Source organism: Prinia subflava, chromosome 5 (assembly GCF_021018805.1).
Source record: "Prinia subflava isolate CZ2003 ecotype Zambia chromosome 5, Cam_Psub_1.2, whole genome shotgun sequence".
NCBI classification, from domain to species: Eukaryota; Metazoa; Chordata; class Aves; order Passeriformes; family Cisticolidae; genus Prinia; species Prinia subflava.
In genome coordinates, this window is record NC_086251.1 from 60,003,618 (window position 1) to 60,017,357 (window position 13,740).

Below are 13,740 nucleotides of genomic sequence, written 5' to 3' on the forward strand. Positions count from 1 at the left end.
AATCAGTTCAGTGACATCCTTCATTTCCAGTTACAGACTACAACCTCACCTGTCACTACATCTCTCAGTAAATCACAGCCTATTCACCAGGGGCAGATGGAAAATGGCTGGGACAGGGAGCCAGTGGTGCCAGCAGAGCTCAGGATTCGGGGTCCTCCTGCAAGAAAACTGCCTGGACAGCCAGGAGCAGTGACTGCTCAACATCCCAAAACTGATTGTCTTGCTCTGTCCCAACACCAGATCCTTAAACAGCTTATCCCAAACGCCAGCAGTTCTAGAGCCTACAAGCAGTTCTGACCATCAGTGTGAAACAAGCACTTGTTCAGAACTTCTCCAGATTTTAACCAGGATTCGTTTATGCCAACACAAATTGCCCATCTGAACAGTCATTATCTGGACTTTTGTTCTTCCAAAACAAACAACAAATAAGAAAACTGAAAAGTCCTGTCAAATTCTGCTTGCTATACCACATTTTTTAAATTTTGCCAACAGCTGTCACACTGTCACACTGTGACAGCTGTCTGTACATCAAATAAACTCCATCTTTCTCCAAATACAGAGTAAAGTCTAGGAAGAGAAGCAGGAAGAAAATGAAATGTGTGTTATCCCTAACCAGACCGGCCTTTACATTTAATAATGCCTAAGTAAACCAAGGATCCTCACAATCACACAAGCTCCACTTAGTTCATGCACAAGTACGAATGGTGCAGGGGGTGGGAGAACATCCCTTTGTACTCATGGTTACAATAAATGAGTCATTTTTACAAATGAATACACTTATTTTCTGGATATTAAAGAGCATCATACATTCTTACCTCTTTTAGTTTAACTCAGCTAAGTGTTTTGGTCTCCTGACTTAGGCATGACAAACTGATCTTTAATGCATTTCTCAATCTCTGCACAGCACAAAGCATCCCACTTTTACCACCTGACATATGCATAACTAATTTCATCCGTTCACAAAAGTGAGCCAGCTGGTTTTTCTCAACTGTCCTCTCTGCCCAAAACTTACAAATAAGCCCATACTCCTTTTGGCTTGGATCTGAATAGTCTGAACTGGACCCCAGCCAACCCCAAATCCAATTCCTTCCTTCCCACCTGCACTGGCTACAAAATGACCAGAGGTGAAAGAGGAAATCACTTTTGCCTCAAGAATCCACTTACCCTTTAACAAAGTATCATTTTACCATTGTTCCTTCTACACCAAGAGATTTCCAGCAGGTAAAGCCATAACATAAACCAGTCTCCTTCAAAGAGTTAAAGGTGCAAACCAGCGATACGTGATCAGAGGCCAATTCCTGAGTTGAATTTGAAGTCACATTGCACATTAAAAACTAGGAGGGTACACAGAGCTTGACTTAGACCCTGCTAATCACTTAAACCCCAGCTTTGCTTACAGAGGGAACTGTACTTGCTGTAGTCTTCCTGCATCCTTACATGGACAGCTATTTGCTGGATAACACCAGTCTCTGCATGCTGGAAGCTCCAAACTTGCAATAAAACTGGATATATGGCACTCCAGTTTTGCAGCTGGAAGAGGGATTGCACAAGCAGAGATAAGGCACAGCTAGACGAGCAATGGAACTCCAGCATTTTGTGCTCAAACATGGAAAAAGGCACCAAACACAAGTCAAAAGTTAAAGCTCTTTTGCTCTGACAGCAAGCAGACTGGAAAATACTGGGGAAAAAAACAGCTTAGTTATCTTTCATAGGCAAAAGATGGAACATACCTAGAGATTTTGGAAAAGCTCCATCCAAGTCTTTTAAATGGGCGCAGGGACTCATTACCAAAAAGGGTAGAAAAGAACATTTGGGCATTAAGAAAATATTTGTGGAAATTACAGGGAAAAAAATGCAGTGTACATCCCTAACAACAAACAAGCAGCTTGCAGTCTCTGCCCTGGCACCTGGATCTCACCTAGGGAACAAATCTGAGCACAGTCAGTAAGACCAAAGCACTGCAGCTTCCACGGCCACTGCCCATGGAGCCAGATCCTGCAACCTCCTGGAATGCCAGCGCCATCCCAGGGGCAGCTGCATCACCAGTGGTGTTTCAAGGCATCTCTCATCTTTCATTCTATTCATTCTTCCAGTGAAGCCCAGCCTAAAACAAAAGTGGAGTAAGAAGCCATGCAAGGCTTGTCCATTTGGCTGTTGCCAAACTTCCTTCTCCAATTTTTGCCCTGATGGAAGAAGTTACTGAGCTGCTCACATGAACCAACATCTGCCTCCTCACAGATGTGCCCCAACACCAAATCATTCCATTTGCTTAATTTGCCAGTAGATTTTTGGCAAAAGCCACCAAGGTACTGACAGCCCACTTAATTAAATCTTCTGGCAGAGTCAGATGAGGCAACACTTAGGAAGAATTCCTCTGTACTGCAATGCTGCCAGAGGAGGTGCAGACCTGCAGCAGGGCACTGCCACCTCTCCCATCACACACGTGGTTCTGGAAAGGGAATGCCCCACTGCCCAGCACAGAAAGCCACACACCATACTCACAAATCAAAACTCACTCCCCAATGCACTGAGAAACTACTCCAGCAAATTTTAAGATTCAGAATGTAATCCAAAGTAAGTATTGCAGGTATGTTAGCAGGAAGGTTAGGGCAAGCACAAGGTAATGAATCCTATCAAGTCTGAAAGATTCTTCTTCAACACCAAAATGATTTTGAATCCAAGCATTGAGCTGCACAGCTATTTGCTCTTAGAGGTCAAACATGCACTAGGAGAAAGGCAAGTTGAAAATACAGCAACATTTTGGTGTATTAGTCAATGTTCCATAAAAAACACAGTTGATCTGTGAGGTGCTGAACCCTGCCACAGGATGTGCTGGGAAGCAGGAACCACACAGCCCTCGCCATCTTTCACCAGCGCGGCGTCTCCTGTGAAAGGAGGACACACACACACACTACTCCTGTTTCAAAGGCTGTGCCTCCACCAGCACTAAATCAGACACCAACAATCAAAATGAATTCATGCTGTTGCACATGAAGAAATACAGCTGTGCTTGGATCAAAGTTTCAGCCCATTAACTTCTGTGTCCAGACTAAACAGTTCTTTCACTCTTCGTAGGAGCATGTGCTCCAGGGTTTGCACATTTGGGCTCCAGTTTATTTGTAACAGGCAAGCAGAGATTTAAGCTTTTATTCACTTCAATTTGTTTACTTCCACACAGTGACTAAATGTCTTCTCAGTCAGTCCCACTCTGTCCTCACCCATGACATTTCCATGCCTTAAGAGGAGACACCTCAGAAGTGTGAAGCCTACCTGTGTGTTGAGGCACTACTAAAGCCAGCCAGTTTGAAAAATAAAATTGTTTCACGACAGCTTATGAACTGGATTCTAAATTAAAGACAGCACACTTTTCTGGGTGAACAGTAATTTGAAAGCCCACTAAACACATCATTACTGTTCAGGAAGTGCTTCAAAAAGTTAAAAAGCGTTCCTCAGAAAGGACTGATAACTTTTTGTCCTCAATTCCTTGATGGTAAAGAGAAAAAAAAAATAATTCTGCAACAACAGGGGTCAGTTAACATTACAGTACTCAAGGAGATGACCACAACACTTCGGCCTTCTCCTTTTAACCTACTATGTGCCAGCTGTCTCACAACTTTTCTTGCCTGTCCCCACTACTTTGGGGAGGCAGCACAACATTTTATTAGACATTTTACACAGTACTTGACTCACTGTGCAGCTGTCTGCCAGCACTTCTAGTAAATACAATTAGTTGCTACACAGCAACGTAGCTATATCACAGTTAATATAAGCAATAAGTATGTCAGAAGAGCACCAGGTCTTTATTGACAAACACTCGGTGAGGGCAGGTGTGGCCTTTGTGCCAATTCCTTAGAACAGGAAGCTTTGTGCTACCCAGATTAGGTACAGCCCACATCTACTCCAACCTCCCTGAAACACATGAGTTGTATCTACAGCGAGGTCAGTGTGCAATATTTAAAATTAAACTGTTAATGACCTGAAGTAAATCACTTCCAGAAGCACAAAACAGAGCTTGCTTGCTTTCCCTCTCTCCAGCAGAAACTGCTGTTGAAAGCAGGATGCCCAAACAGGTCCTTTGGTTATCAGCACCTTCATATCATTCCTCATCAAATAGAGCTCATCTCCTAATCACTCTGCTTTTAACACAACAAACTCTTCAGCTTTGTCGACGTTGTCTGCATCCATTTGCACAACTGCTGTTTATAACGTGCTCCCTCCAGATGACATTTCTGTTGTGAAACAGAGGAAAGCTTTTAGCTGAATTACTCTCTCTTCTCCATGAGCCAATAACTGCTGTACTACCCAGATGTGTGCGTGCTTCCCAGTGACCTCACACGAGGACTCCTCAGGCTGGAATATGAAGAACTGAGCAGAACCTCACTGCAGAACAGCTGATCCTCGCTATTTTTAGGAAGGGAGGTTCTACTAATCAGAACGAGTAATTGTAGAAGCATTGTCTACATGAAGACAATGCAAGTCCAGTGTCACCTTGTTCACACATCACTCATAACCCCATCACACTAAAATGCTGTGTCCTCCTGCCACAGGGCCCCTCCGTGACAAGTCTTCAAATATGAAATATTTAAAACTGCTGAAGTTTCACTGCACAGGGCTTTCCCACAAGGACTGTCCTCCTGAATCCTAAGATCTTTTAATTCAAACCAACAAGGGCTGTTTGTGGGAAGGGCAGGAGAGATTTTTATCTCTAGGCAAACCCAAAGACAGGTTACTCCTAGTGCTGCATTCCCAGCACCACGATGCCTACTCAGACTTCAAGAAAACCCTACCAACAGTTTGCTGCGTGCTGTCCTCCCCTGCTCTGTTTGGTTTTAAATCGTTATTCACTCATCACACTGCAGAGACCCAGGGAGAGTGTTTGCACAGGAGGTCACATTACAAGGTCAAAGAGAGCAGCCGGCACAGAGGGGCATGGCTGGTGGAGCAGAGGGTGCTCCGTGTGCAGCACAGCCGAGGAGCTGGGACAGCGCTGCTGCTGCTCCTGCCCTCAGAGCTCACTAATCTCTGCTTTGGAACCCCCACTGCTCTCGACTGTACTCTCTGCTTAAAATGAGCACCAAGACTATTCCAGGCTAGCAAGTAATAGGATTAAAGCAGTCTAATCCCAGATGTTACTTACAGTTTGTCAGACAAGTCACAAATTGGTCCCCCAAAGTATGGGAATGTCACTGTGAACTCAAGACCCAGGACTAACCCGCATAAAGCTATGCCGAGACGCCTAAAAACAAATACAATGCAAAGATAAGGGGGGCATAAAATTCTGAACTGCATCTTATCAAGAGGGAAACAAGCCCTCTAAAGGAAAAGCAGGAGCCCCTCAACATATTGGTCTATGCAGGTGAAGTGAAAAATGCAAGGGCACCATTTAGTGATGTCTTCATAAAACAAAACGAGCAGCTTTGCCTCCGAAGTCTCTGGAAGCAGGCACGCTCCCTATGCCAGCATCCTCATTCCTGTCCCTCAAGGTTTACACTCGTGACAAGTCACATGCAAGCCTTCAGTGGTGACCTTGGGACAGAGAGAGAATAAACATAAGGATTTCTGTTGATAAAAGGAAAAGCATCCTCAACACAAATGAGATTTAGAGTATCAAACAGTAGAGGCAAAAAAGGATTTGACAGCACAAAGTACACTGGAAACCAGCTCGAGATCGTGCTTCAAGCTGGGAGCTCAGATCAAATCCTCCTCTACTTCACCTGCCTTGCTGACCACAGGACAAATAAGCCACAAGTGTGACAGTGCAGAATAACCAGCCACAACTGAGATGACACCACAAGAAGCACAACACGCCAGAGGAGTCCTCTTTGGAAGGTTTCACAGCCACACAGTCACAAATGCTCAGGACAAACTGAGAACCAAAGGCTGTGCACACGACACCAACAGGAAACACAACACTTCTGCAGGACTCTGCAAACAGTTATAAAACTCCTCTGCTGGCACCCTGAACTAACAAACCCCACCTAGAGCAAGGCATAGGCTCGGTACTACACTCACACACCTTCCCATTAGGGTACCAAAGAAGGAGGTTATCTGCAAGTACCAAGTTTATACCTTCTATGACTACTAAGTTAGAGAGCAGTATTAGTTCTGTAAGCATAAACCAGCCATAATTTCAGTTTGAACTGGATAATAAAAAGTTCCTGACTTCTTAGGAATAATCTGTTCTCAGGCAACCTTGTAATCACAGTCAAGAACAGCCTGCTGTTAAGAAGGAACATGAAATAGCTGAAGTAAGATACCGCTTTCAGCAACAAAAAACAAACCTTAACAACCCAGAAAGTAACTTCTTGGTTTATATGCATATTTTAAAGTAGAACCAAGCGGACTGTTACAGTATTTACCCATTTACAAATTTCAGCTGAAAATGGAGAACTATTCATCCCTGATTCTGCCATGACCGAAGGGGAACAGCTACTTGGTTCTACACAAGAACTGCATCAAAGGCAAAGTCCTACATTTCCCAGACTTGTTTATTCAGAGTAAACTGCTTTCCATATTTTAAGGAAAAAAACCCTGAGTCTTCCACTTCCACATGTGTGACCTCCTGCCTGTACACACCAAGGGGATTAGTTTAACTTCCAGAATGCACTCAGTTTGCTTTTTATAACAAACATTAAACATGCAGACGTTTGATGCTGTGATTTGCTTCAATAAACAGATTTTGGAGTCTGACGTTTCTGCTCTCTGATTTTACATTGGTACTGAGACCTTGTGAATAAAGCCTACAGCTGGATACAAATCTGCACTCTGAGAAAGTCAAAAGTACTCCAAGGAATAGGATAGCTGCAGAAAACCAACTCAAGTATGTTTTCTTTCTTAGCTTAAATGAAGCAAAGCATTTGCTCTATCCAGCCATACACAAGCCTTTAAAAAAAATCCACAGACCTTTCCTCAGATATAATCCTTTCTGCTGTTTTCCTACACTGCAGTTAATGTTCTATTGAGATACAATTCTTGTGGTGTTTTATTAATTGCATTGCAAAAGTTGTGAACTGACCCTGATCACATTTGCAATATGCACGTGTAAAATCCCCCATAAACCCAGCACAAGACATAAAGGCCTCCAAGAAGCCACTGTCAGTATCAAAAAAAAAACCCTAAAAAAACAAAAAACAAAAAAAACCCCCAAAATCTGTTTCTCCAGAACAGCAGTCTTCCAGCTATGACTGCTGGAGCCAATGATTCTCAGAGAATCATGACCTTGAACACATTTAACTGGTAGCTCCCATTATGTGCTACAGTCACTCCTTTAAATGAAACCTAAAGTACATTTTCAAATAAGGCTTAAAAGCAGAACTCAAGTCACCTAAGCAGTTTCCCCAATATATCTACACAGATAGTGCAGAAAATCACCAAGTCATTAAACCAAGCCTCGGGCTGGTATCAGACAGCAAATCTATCTGTGTGCAAACTAAGTCTCCAGTTTAATTCCACAGCCAGGATAACTCTCCCTCCTCCTCCAGTCCAGACACAGAAGCAAACAGCACTCAAGGACAAGCAGAGATCCCACACTGTATCTGCATTTGTCAACACCACTGGAAACCTGCACTGGCTTCTTCCTGAACTGCACAGCAAAAGATGAACAAGAGTTACATGAAAAGACAGACAGACAGGTAAGCTAAAAAATGGAAATATGTTTGTAAGCAGAAGACACTTCAGAAACTTTATTTACTCTGCAGGGAGGTAGTGGTAGTAGGAACTTTGATCAGTTAGAAAAAGCCAGTATGAAAAATAGGAATAAAAAAATGCATATCCTTTCAGATTAACACAAAAAAACCTGTTTCAGCTCTAAACTTGCTTCACGTATAAAGTAGTCCATCAATGAGAAGAGCTTCCCCAAAATTACCTCAAAAATGTATGACTGTAAACACAAGTGAGAATTTTTGTAGAATCCCAGAATGGTTTGGGTTGGAAGAGACCTTAAAGACAATTCAGTTCCAACCCCTTGCTTTGGGTAGGGACATCCTCCACTACAGCAGGTTGATCCAAGACCTGTCCTTTCATTCTACTTCCTCAAAAGGTTAAATTTAAGCAAAACTGTAGGCTGTTTATTCAAGGACATCCAATAGTCCATATTAAACAATGCTCACATAACTCACAGTGGCTTCTTTCAGCACTGAAGCCTCCAAATTAACCAATTCATTTATTTCTATGGTAGGCAATGGAAAATTTACATGTAAAATGTTGACAGCAATTTCAGAATGACTACTGTAACAACACTGAGGGACAGCCCTTAGAGTTTGGTCTGGTTAAATTAAATAAATGCATTAGATATTGCAAAATCCAGTAAGTCTGTATGACAAAGTCTTCCTCAGCTGAGGATGCACTTCCTTGCTAAGAAATAGCAAACATCCAGAAAGCCTTTGGTTCATAAGAAATAGTCCATTTACATGCACACAACTACCAGAAACCCCATCCAAAATCTGCCATACAACAAAGCATTCAATGTCAGGTACAAATCTTCCACTGCTCCAGAACTCAGCCACTGCCTACAGCTCACGTCTCTTTGCTGTTCCTCCTTCAATCTACATTTTAATCAAGTGACTTTCCTGAGAGGACACAGCTGCCCATCCCCATCGTGCAGTCCCAAAGGATTTAAGGGCACCAGGCCACCCACACCTGCCTTCAGGGACAGTCACCCCTGCAGCCAGGGACCAGCTCCTTCAGCATTCAGCAGAGCCAGGCTGGCTGGAATCAACTGCTGGAATAAAATCTTCAGGGCACAATTCAAAGTTAAGGGACAAAGGGGCCAGGACATGCACCTCAAAACGTTAACAAGGCACCAGATAAAGTCAGACAAAAGCTACTGACAAAGGAAGTAACAAACACCCTGACACTATTCAGGTACTTGGTGCTGCATTCAGCATCTCCTGAACTCCCTCCAGCCCCACGTTCCAAGAAATATATAATGAGCCATTACTTTGACAGGACTTCAAACAAAGCTGCTTTCTTTTTTTCTTCAAAAAGAATTAGAATATGAATGTTTCTGCTTCACCAAGAAATCCAGAGCCTTTTGTGAGCAGATGATGCTACGAGCAGATGTACACAAGCAGATTCACAATAAAGCAGATGATCTCTTCTTTACCAGCCATCTTGACCTGTCTGGCTCGATTTACATAAACTGTTTCTATTCACTACAACATTGATTATGTAAACCTCGGCAAAATCTTCACCAAACACACGCTGCCACATCACTGGCAGCACAGACGTAGCCCAGCGCTGGGAGAAGGTTATTAGAAATGTGTTTGCTGCACCGACCGACACGAAACGCCTCGGGATTTACTGGGGCTCACATTAAGGCACAGATCGAGCAATCACAACTATTGCGACACAATAAGGAACGTGCCCTGCTGGGAGAGCCATCCCCTGCCAAAAAAACACCTTTCCCTCGATTTAAAGGTCAAGGTACAGCAATCCCACTTTAATACTGCTAAGGCAGAGTGAGAGCAAAAGATAAAGGGAAAGTTTTGTCATCTTAAAAACAGGAGCTCAGCAGTTTGCCAGGTATGCCAATTCCTTTGTTCATCATCCTTTTCACCACCTAATTTAAAAGTCTCACAGTTCAAGACACAAGTTATTCATCAACATCACAATCAAGGCTTTTTTTTAAAAAAAAAACAACCCACACAGTGTCTCAAAACAGCTTTTTCTTTTTCTTTTTTTTTTTTTTTTAATCTAGCTGCGAGGCTGCGCTATCAATTTTAATCAGGCAGTTGTAACAGGAGCTGCAACACTGTGCTTCTGCTGCTCCCCAGGTCTCAGTTTCACTACAGGGAAGAGAGCAGATTTACATTGTTTTATTTAAATGGAACCCCAGATTACAAGATTTTAATACAAAAGAGGTACTGAGAGGTTTTTTAAGCATACTGAACAGCTTAAGCTGTTCCAAGAGTTCCTAGTCACAAATGTTGAGTCACCAGAGAAAAGAGAGGGACGTTTACATTATCTGTGCCACTACAAACAACATTTAAAACACCTCTGATAGGACACGCAGTAATGAACTCCTGACGTGGGCAAACGGGTCTTGAAACAACAATCTTCATTCTAAAAATTAAAAATGCAGACACTGAAGTCATGAGATTTCCTGGAGCGCTTCCATCACGTCCACCTATCCCCACACCACTCTGGCAGGCACATTGTGTGACGGTGACAGCCAGTGCCCCATTGTTTGAGAGGAGACACCGTGACCAGAGACACCCAGCTCCCGGCACGGACTTCTTGTCCCTTCTTGTCCCTAGCTGCACTGCAAGGACAGCATCTGTTTGCATTTTCAGTACATCTTACACCTACAAGACGCAACCTCAGTGGTTTCAGAGAACGGCTGCAACTCAAACAGGACCTAAACTGAGCCAGATACATTTTATTTAGATTTTATTGGCATGTTTCAACACACACAGTGAGGATCAAGAGCACAGCAGAACCGATAAGCTGAGATCAATGCGTCCCCATTATTAAAGGCAAAGCACACCAGACTTTGCCAGGTTAAGATCAGAGCCAAAACATTTCATACTTCTGTACTTTCAACTGCTGCTAAAAATAGTAAAGCAACAGAAAGGAAAATGCTTCCAGCTGTGCACAAAGAGCCTCTGCAGCACAACATCAATTTATGCACTCTAATTTAATTAAAGATTCTGCATTATACTATGACTTTATTGTCAGAGACAGTGTTGCACAGCTGAGCTCACCCTCCATTTCCACAGCTGAAACTGGAAGAACGTTCCTTTATTAAATTTACTGTGATATGGGTATTTCTCACGAATCAAGGGACTTAAATTCAAGGATTTCAAGTACCAGCTACGCCAGTTCGCGATAGCAGCTGTGTTTTATTCCACGGTAACTGCATCTTGACCCAGACTCGTGACAGGAAACATTCAGCATCCCTTAAGGAAAAAAGGTGCACTGCTGGATACGAGTACCCAGCCTGGACTGCTCTTTTTCAAACAGTTATTCTGCAAAGGTGAACGCGGCTCTTTAGGAAAGCCCCGATACAAAAACCCCTAAGAAACCAGAAGAGGGTTTTCTACGACCTTGCAGCAAATATGTACCAGGTTCTGGGGGAGGCTGAGTAACGCAGCGAGGCTGTGACTGTGCCGCTTCGCGGCCGGCTCCAAACCTTTCCGTTGTGTTTAACACCGAAAAATTACTCCATTAACCGTATGTTACCACGTATTAAACTACCAAAATTAAGCATCTCTCCTGAGGTCCGCGAGGGCTCTCAGCAAGCACGGCTTAGACGCTTTTCCCTCATCTGCTTCCGCGGCGCTCAGCAGAGCGGCTGCGAGCTTTAACAGCAGGGCAACAGCGTAATGCCAAGCGGATTACTTTAAGATCCATATCAAGCCGAGAAAATAAACATTTCCACGACGAATCTGAATATAAGTGCTTCACCCCCCCCTCCTCCTCCTCCTCCTCGGCTCCTGATTCCAAAGTCATCTCCCTGCCATCTGCAAGGAGGACGCCGTCTCCCGGAGCCGGCGGCCGAGGGACGGCGGAGGGACGGGGCCCGCAGCGCGGAGCGGGGGGGTCTGTGTGCCACAACCCCGCATCCCCGGCCCCGCAAGAAGTTTCTTCCCCAGCCCCGCCGCCACCTCCGTGCCCGAGAGCGGCCGGACCCCGCTCCGTCCGCCCGTCCATCCCCCCGGCACCCCGCAAGGGCCGCGCCGCGCGGGCCCCTCCGGCACCGGGACCACCATCAGTCCATCAATCCATCCACCCACCCCTCCCTGCTCCCCTCAGGCACCGGCTCCCCGCTCCATCCCGCCCCGCTCCCCGCCGGCCCCGGGACCGCGCAACGGCCGCACCGCGCGCCCCGTCACGCACCGGGACCTCCCCCGTTCACTCCGCCAGCCCTCCCCGCTCCTCTCAGCCACCGGGACCCCTTATGCATCCCTCCCTACTCCCCTCAAACAACCGGACAGCCTCCCCCATCCATCCTTCCCTGCTCCCCTCGGGCACCGGGACCCCCCAGCCCTCATGGACCCCCGGGCACCGGGACCCCCCCCGCTCGCAGCGGCCGCGCCGCGCACTCGGCCGGCGGGAAGGCGGGAAGCGCCACGCGCCCCCTCGCGCCCCCCTGCCCCTCCGAGCGCTGCCCCGCAGCGCCGAGACGCGGCCGGCGCCGAGCCGGAGGCCGCCAGCGGAGCAGCCCCCGCCGCTCCCGCCGCCCCGGGACCGCCGCGCTTCCCCCCCCTCCCCGGAGCCCCTGCCCGGCGCTTACCCCAGCACCACCAGCTCCCCGTACTTGACGGGCTCCTTGTTCAGCGCGCACAGCTCCTCCTGGCTAGGGGAAAACATGAGGCCGCCGCAGTGTAGCACCGGCAGCCCCCCGTCCCAGCCGCCGCCGCCTCGGGGGCGCGTCCCGAGCGGGCTCCGCTCCGCTCTGCGCCGCCGGCCACCGGCAACGGCCACTACACCGCGGGGGGGCGCGGGGCGGAGCCAGCGGGGGGAACGGACCAACCCGCCGCCGCGGGGGGGCGGGAGGAGCCAACCGGCGCCGTTCTCCCCCCCGCGAGGCTGCGAGTGGCCCCGCCCCGTGTGCCCATTAACTGCCGGCGGACGGGGCGGGGCTGGGCGCTGGGGCGCTCCGCCCCCTCCCTCGCGCCGCGCCCCCCCGGCACGGGCAGCAGTGGTACGGCCCGGCCGTGTTATGTAAACATAGAGTAAAGGGGACCCGGCCGCTCTTAAAGGGGCCGCGCACCGGCGGCCGCGGCGCGGGGGCACCGAGCGGTCCCGAGCGGGGGCCTCCGGGCCAGCTCCCCGGGATTCCACATCGCCTGTGGGGTTCTAGATCCCCTCCTGTCCCCGGAGCGTGTCCAGCTCCACGGGGTGTCTCTAGACCCCAGCTGCCCCAGTTTGGGTCACTGCGGGGCTGCGCGGCCTCCTGACAGGGATGGGGGTTCTGAATCAGGTCCCGGGGCTCTGGAGATCTGTGGAGAGCGCCCGGGTCACCTCCTGCCCCAGAGAGAGGGCTCAGCCACCACCGTCCCCTCCGCTTTCTGTGGCAATGGGCTCTCCGGAGCCATCTCCCATCCTTGCAGGTGTCAGGAGCCGTGGAGCCCACGCTCCAGCCTCTTCTGTCCCGTCTTCTTCCGACGGCACAGAAATGCCCTCACCCCCTTTGTTCTGTAGGGGTCTTCCAGGTCCTTCCCAACCCAACCCATCCTGTGACTTCCAAGGATTTTTGTTCTGCCTCGGTGTCTCCCCCACCACCGTCCCCTTCTCTCCTCCTTTGTCCTCTGCACCTGACTAAAACCCAAAGCCAACAAAGATTGGCTTGATGTTAATCCATGTTGAGGACAGAAATTCTCATTAGCTGATATTTGAGGTTTCCAACCCATTATCCAAGACAAAATGGGAGCATCCACCTTTGCTGAGGAGCATCCTTGGGCCCGGCACAGTCACACTCAGGATTCAGCTCCTCCTCCTTTCCCTCTGCCAGAAATTGTATTTAGCTATTAATTTTACTGGTAATATTATTTTTCTGTCGTTCTGGTGAAGAGGTGAAATGGAAAAACACAACCAATCTCGAAGGGCTGCAAAATGGAGATCTTCCCAGGGGCCGTGTGAAGAAGACAAGATTTTATTGAAGACAGGCAGCTGAATTATTACAGATTTATCTTCTTTATTGCTCTAACAAAATAGAAAAGAAAGCTGGGCTGTAAGTCACTGTCAAAGGAAACAAATACATTCCCAAAAACAGCGTGAAAAACAAAGCTCCCGGCT

At 47.3% G+C, this 13,740-nt stretch overlaps 1 protein-coding gene across 4 annotated transcripts in view; it reads right to left on the reverse strand.

Annotated features, from left to right (window-relative positions):
* Nucleotides 1-12,511, reverse strand: part of PELI2 (pellino E3 ubiquitin protein ligase family member 2) — a 65,532-nt gene extending 53,021 nt beyond the window's left edge. For 3 of the 4 annotated variants that reach the window (XM_063399622.1, XM_063399623.1, XM_063399621.1), the window contains exon 1: nt 12,236-12,511. In XM_063399622.1, coding sequence (XP_063255692.1) covers nt 12,236-12,312 — 77 coding nt within the window. In that variant the 5' untranslated portion in view covers nt 12,313-12,511. The remainder of the gene's footprint in view (nt 1-12,235) is intronic. The other variant, XM_063399624.1, reaches the window with a different exon arrangement.
* Between the last annotated feature and the right edge of the window lie 1,229 nt (nt 12,512-13,740).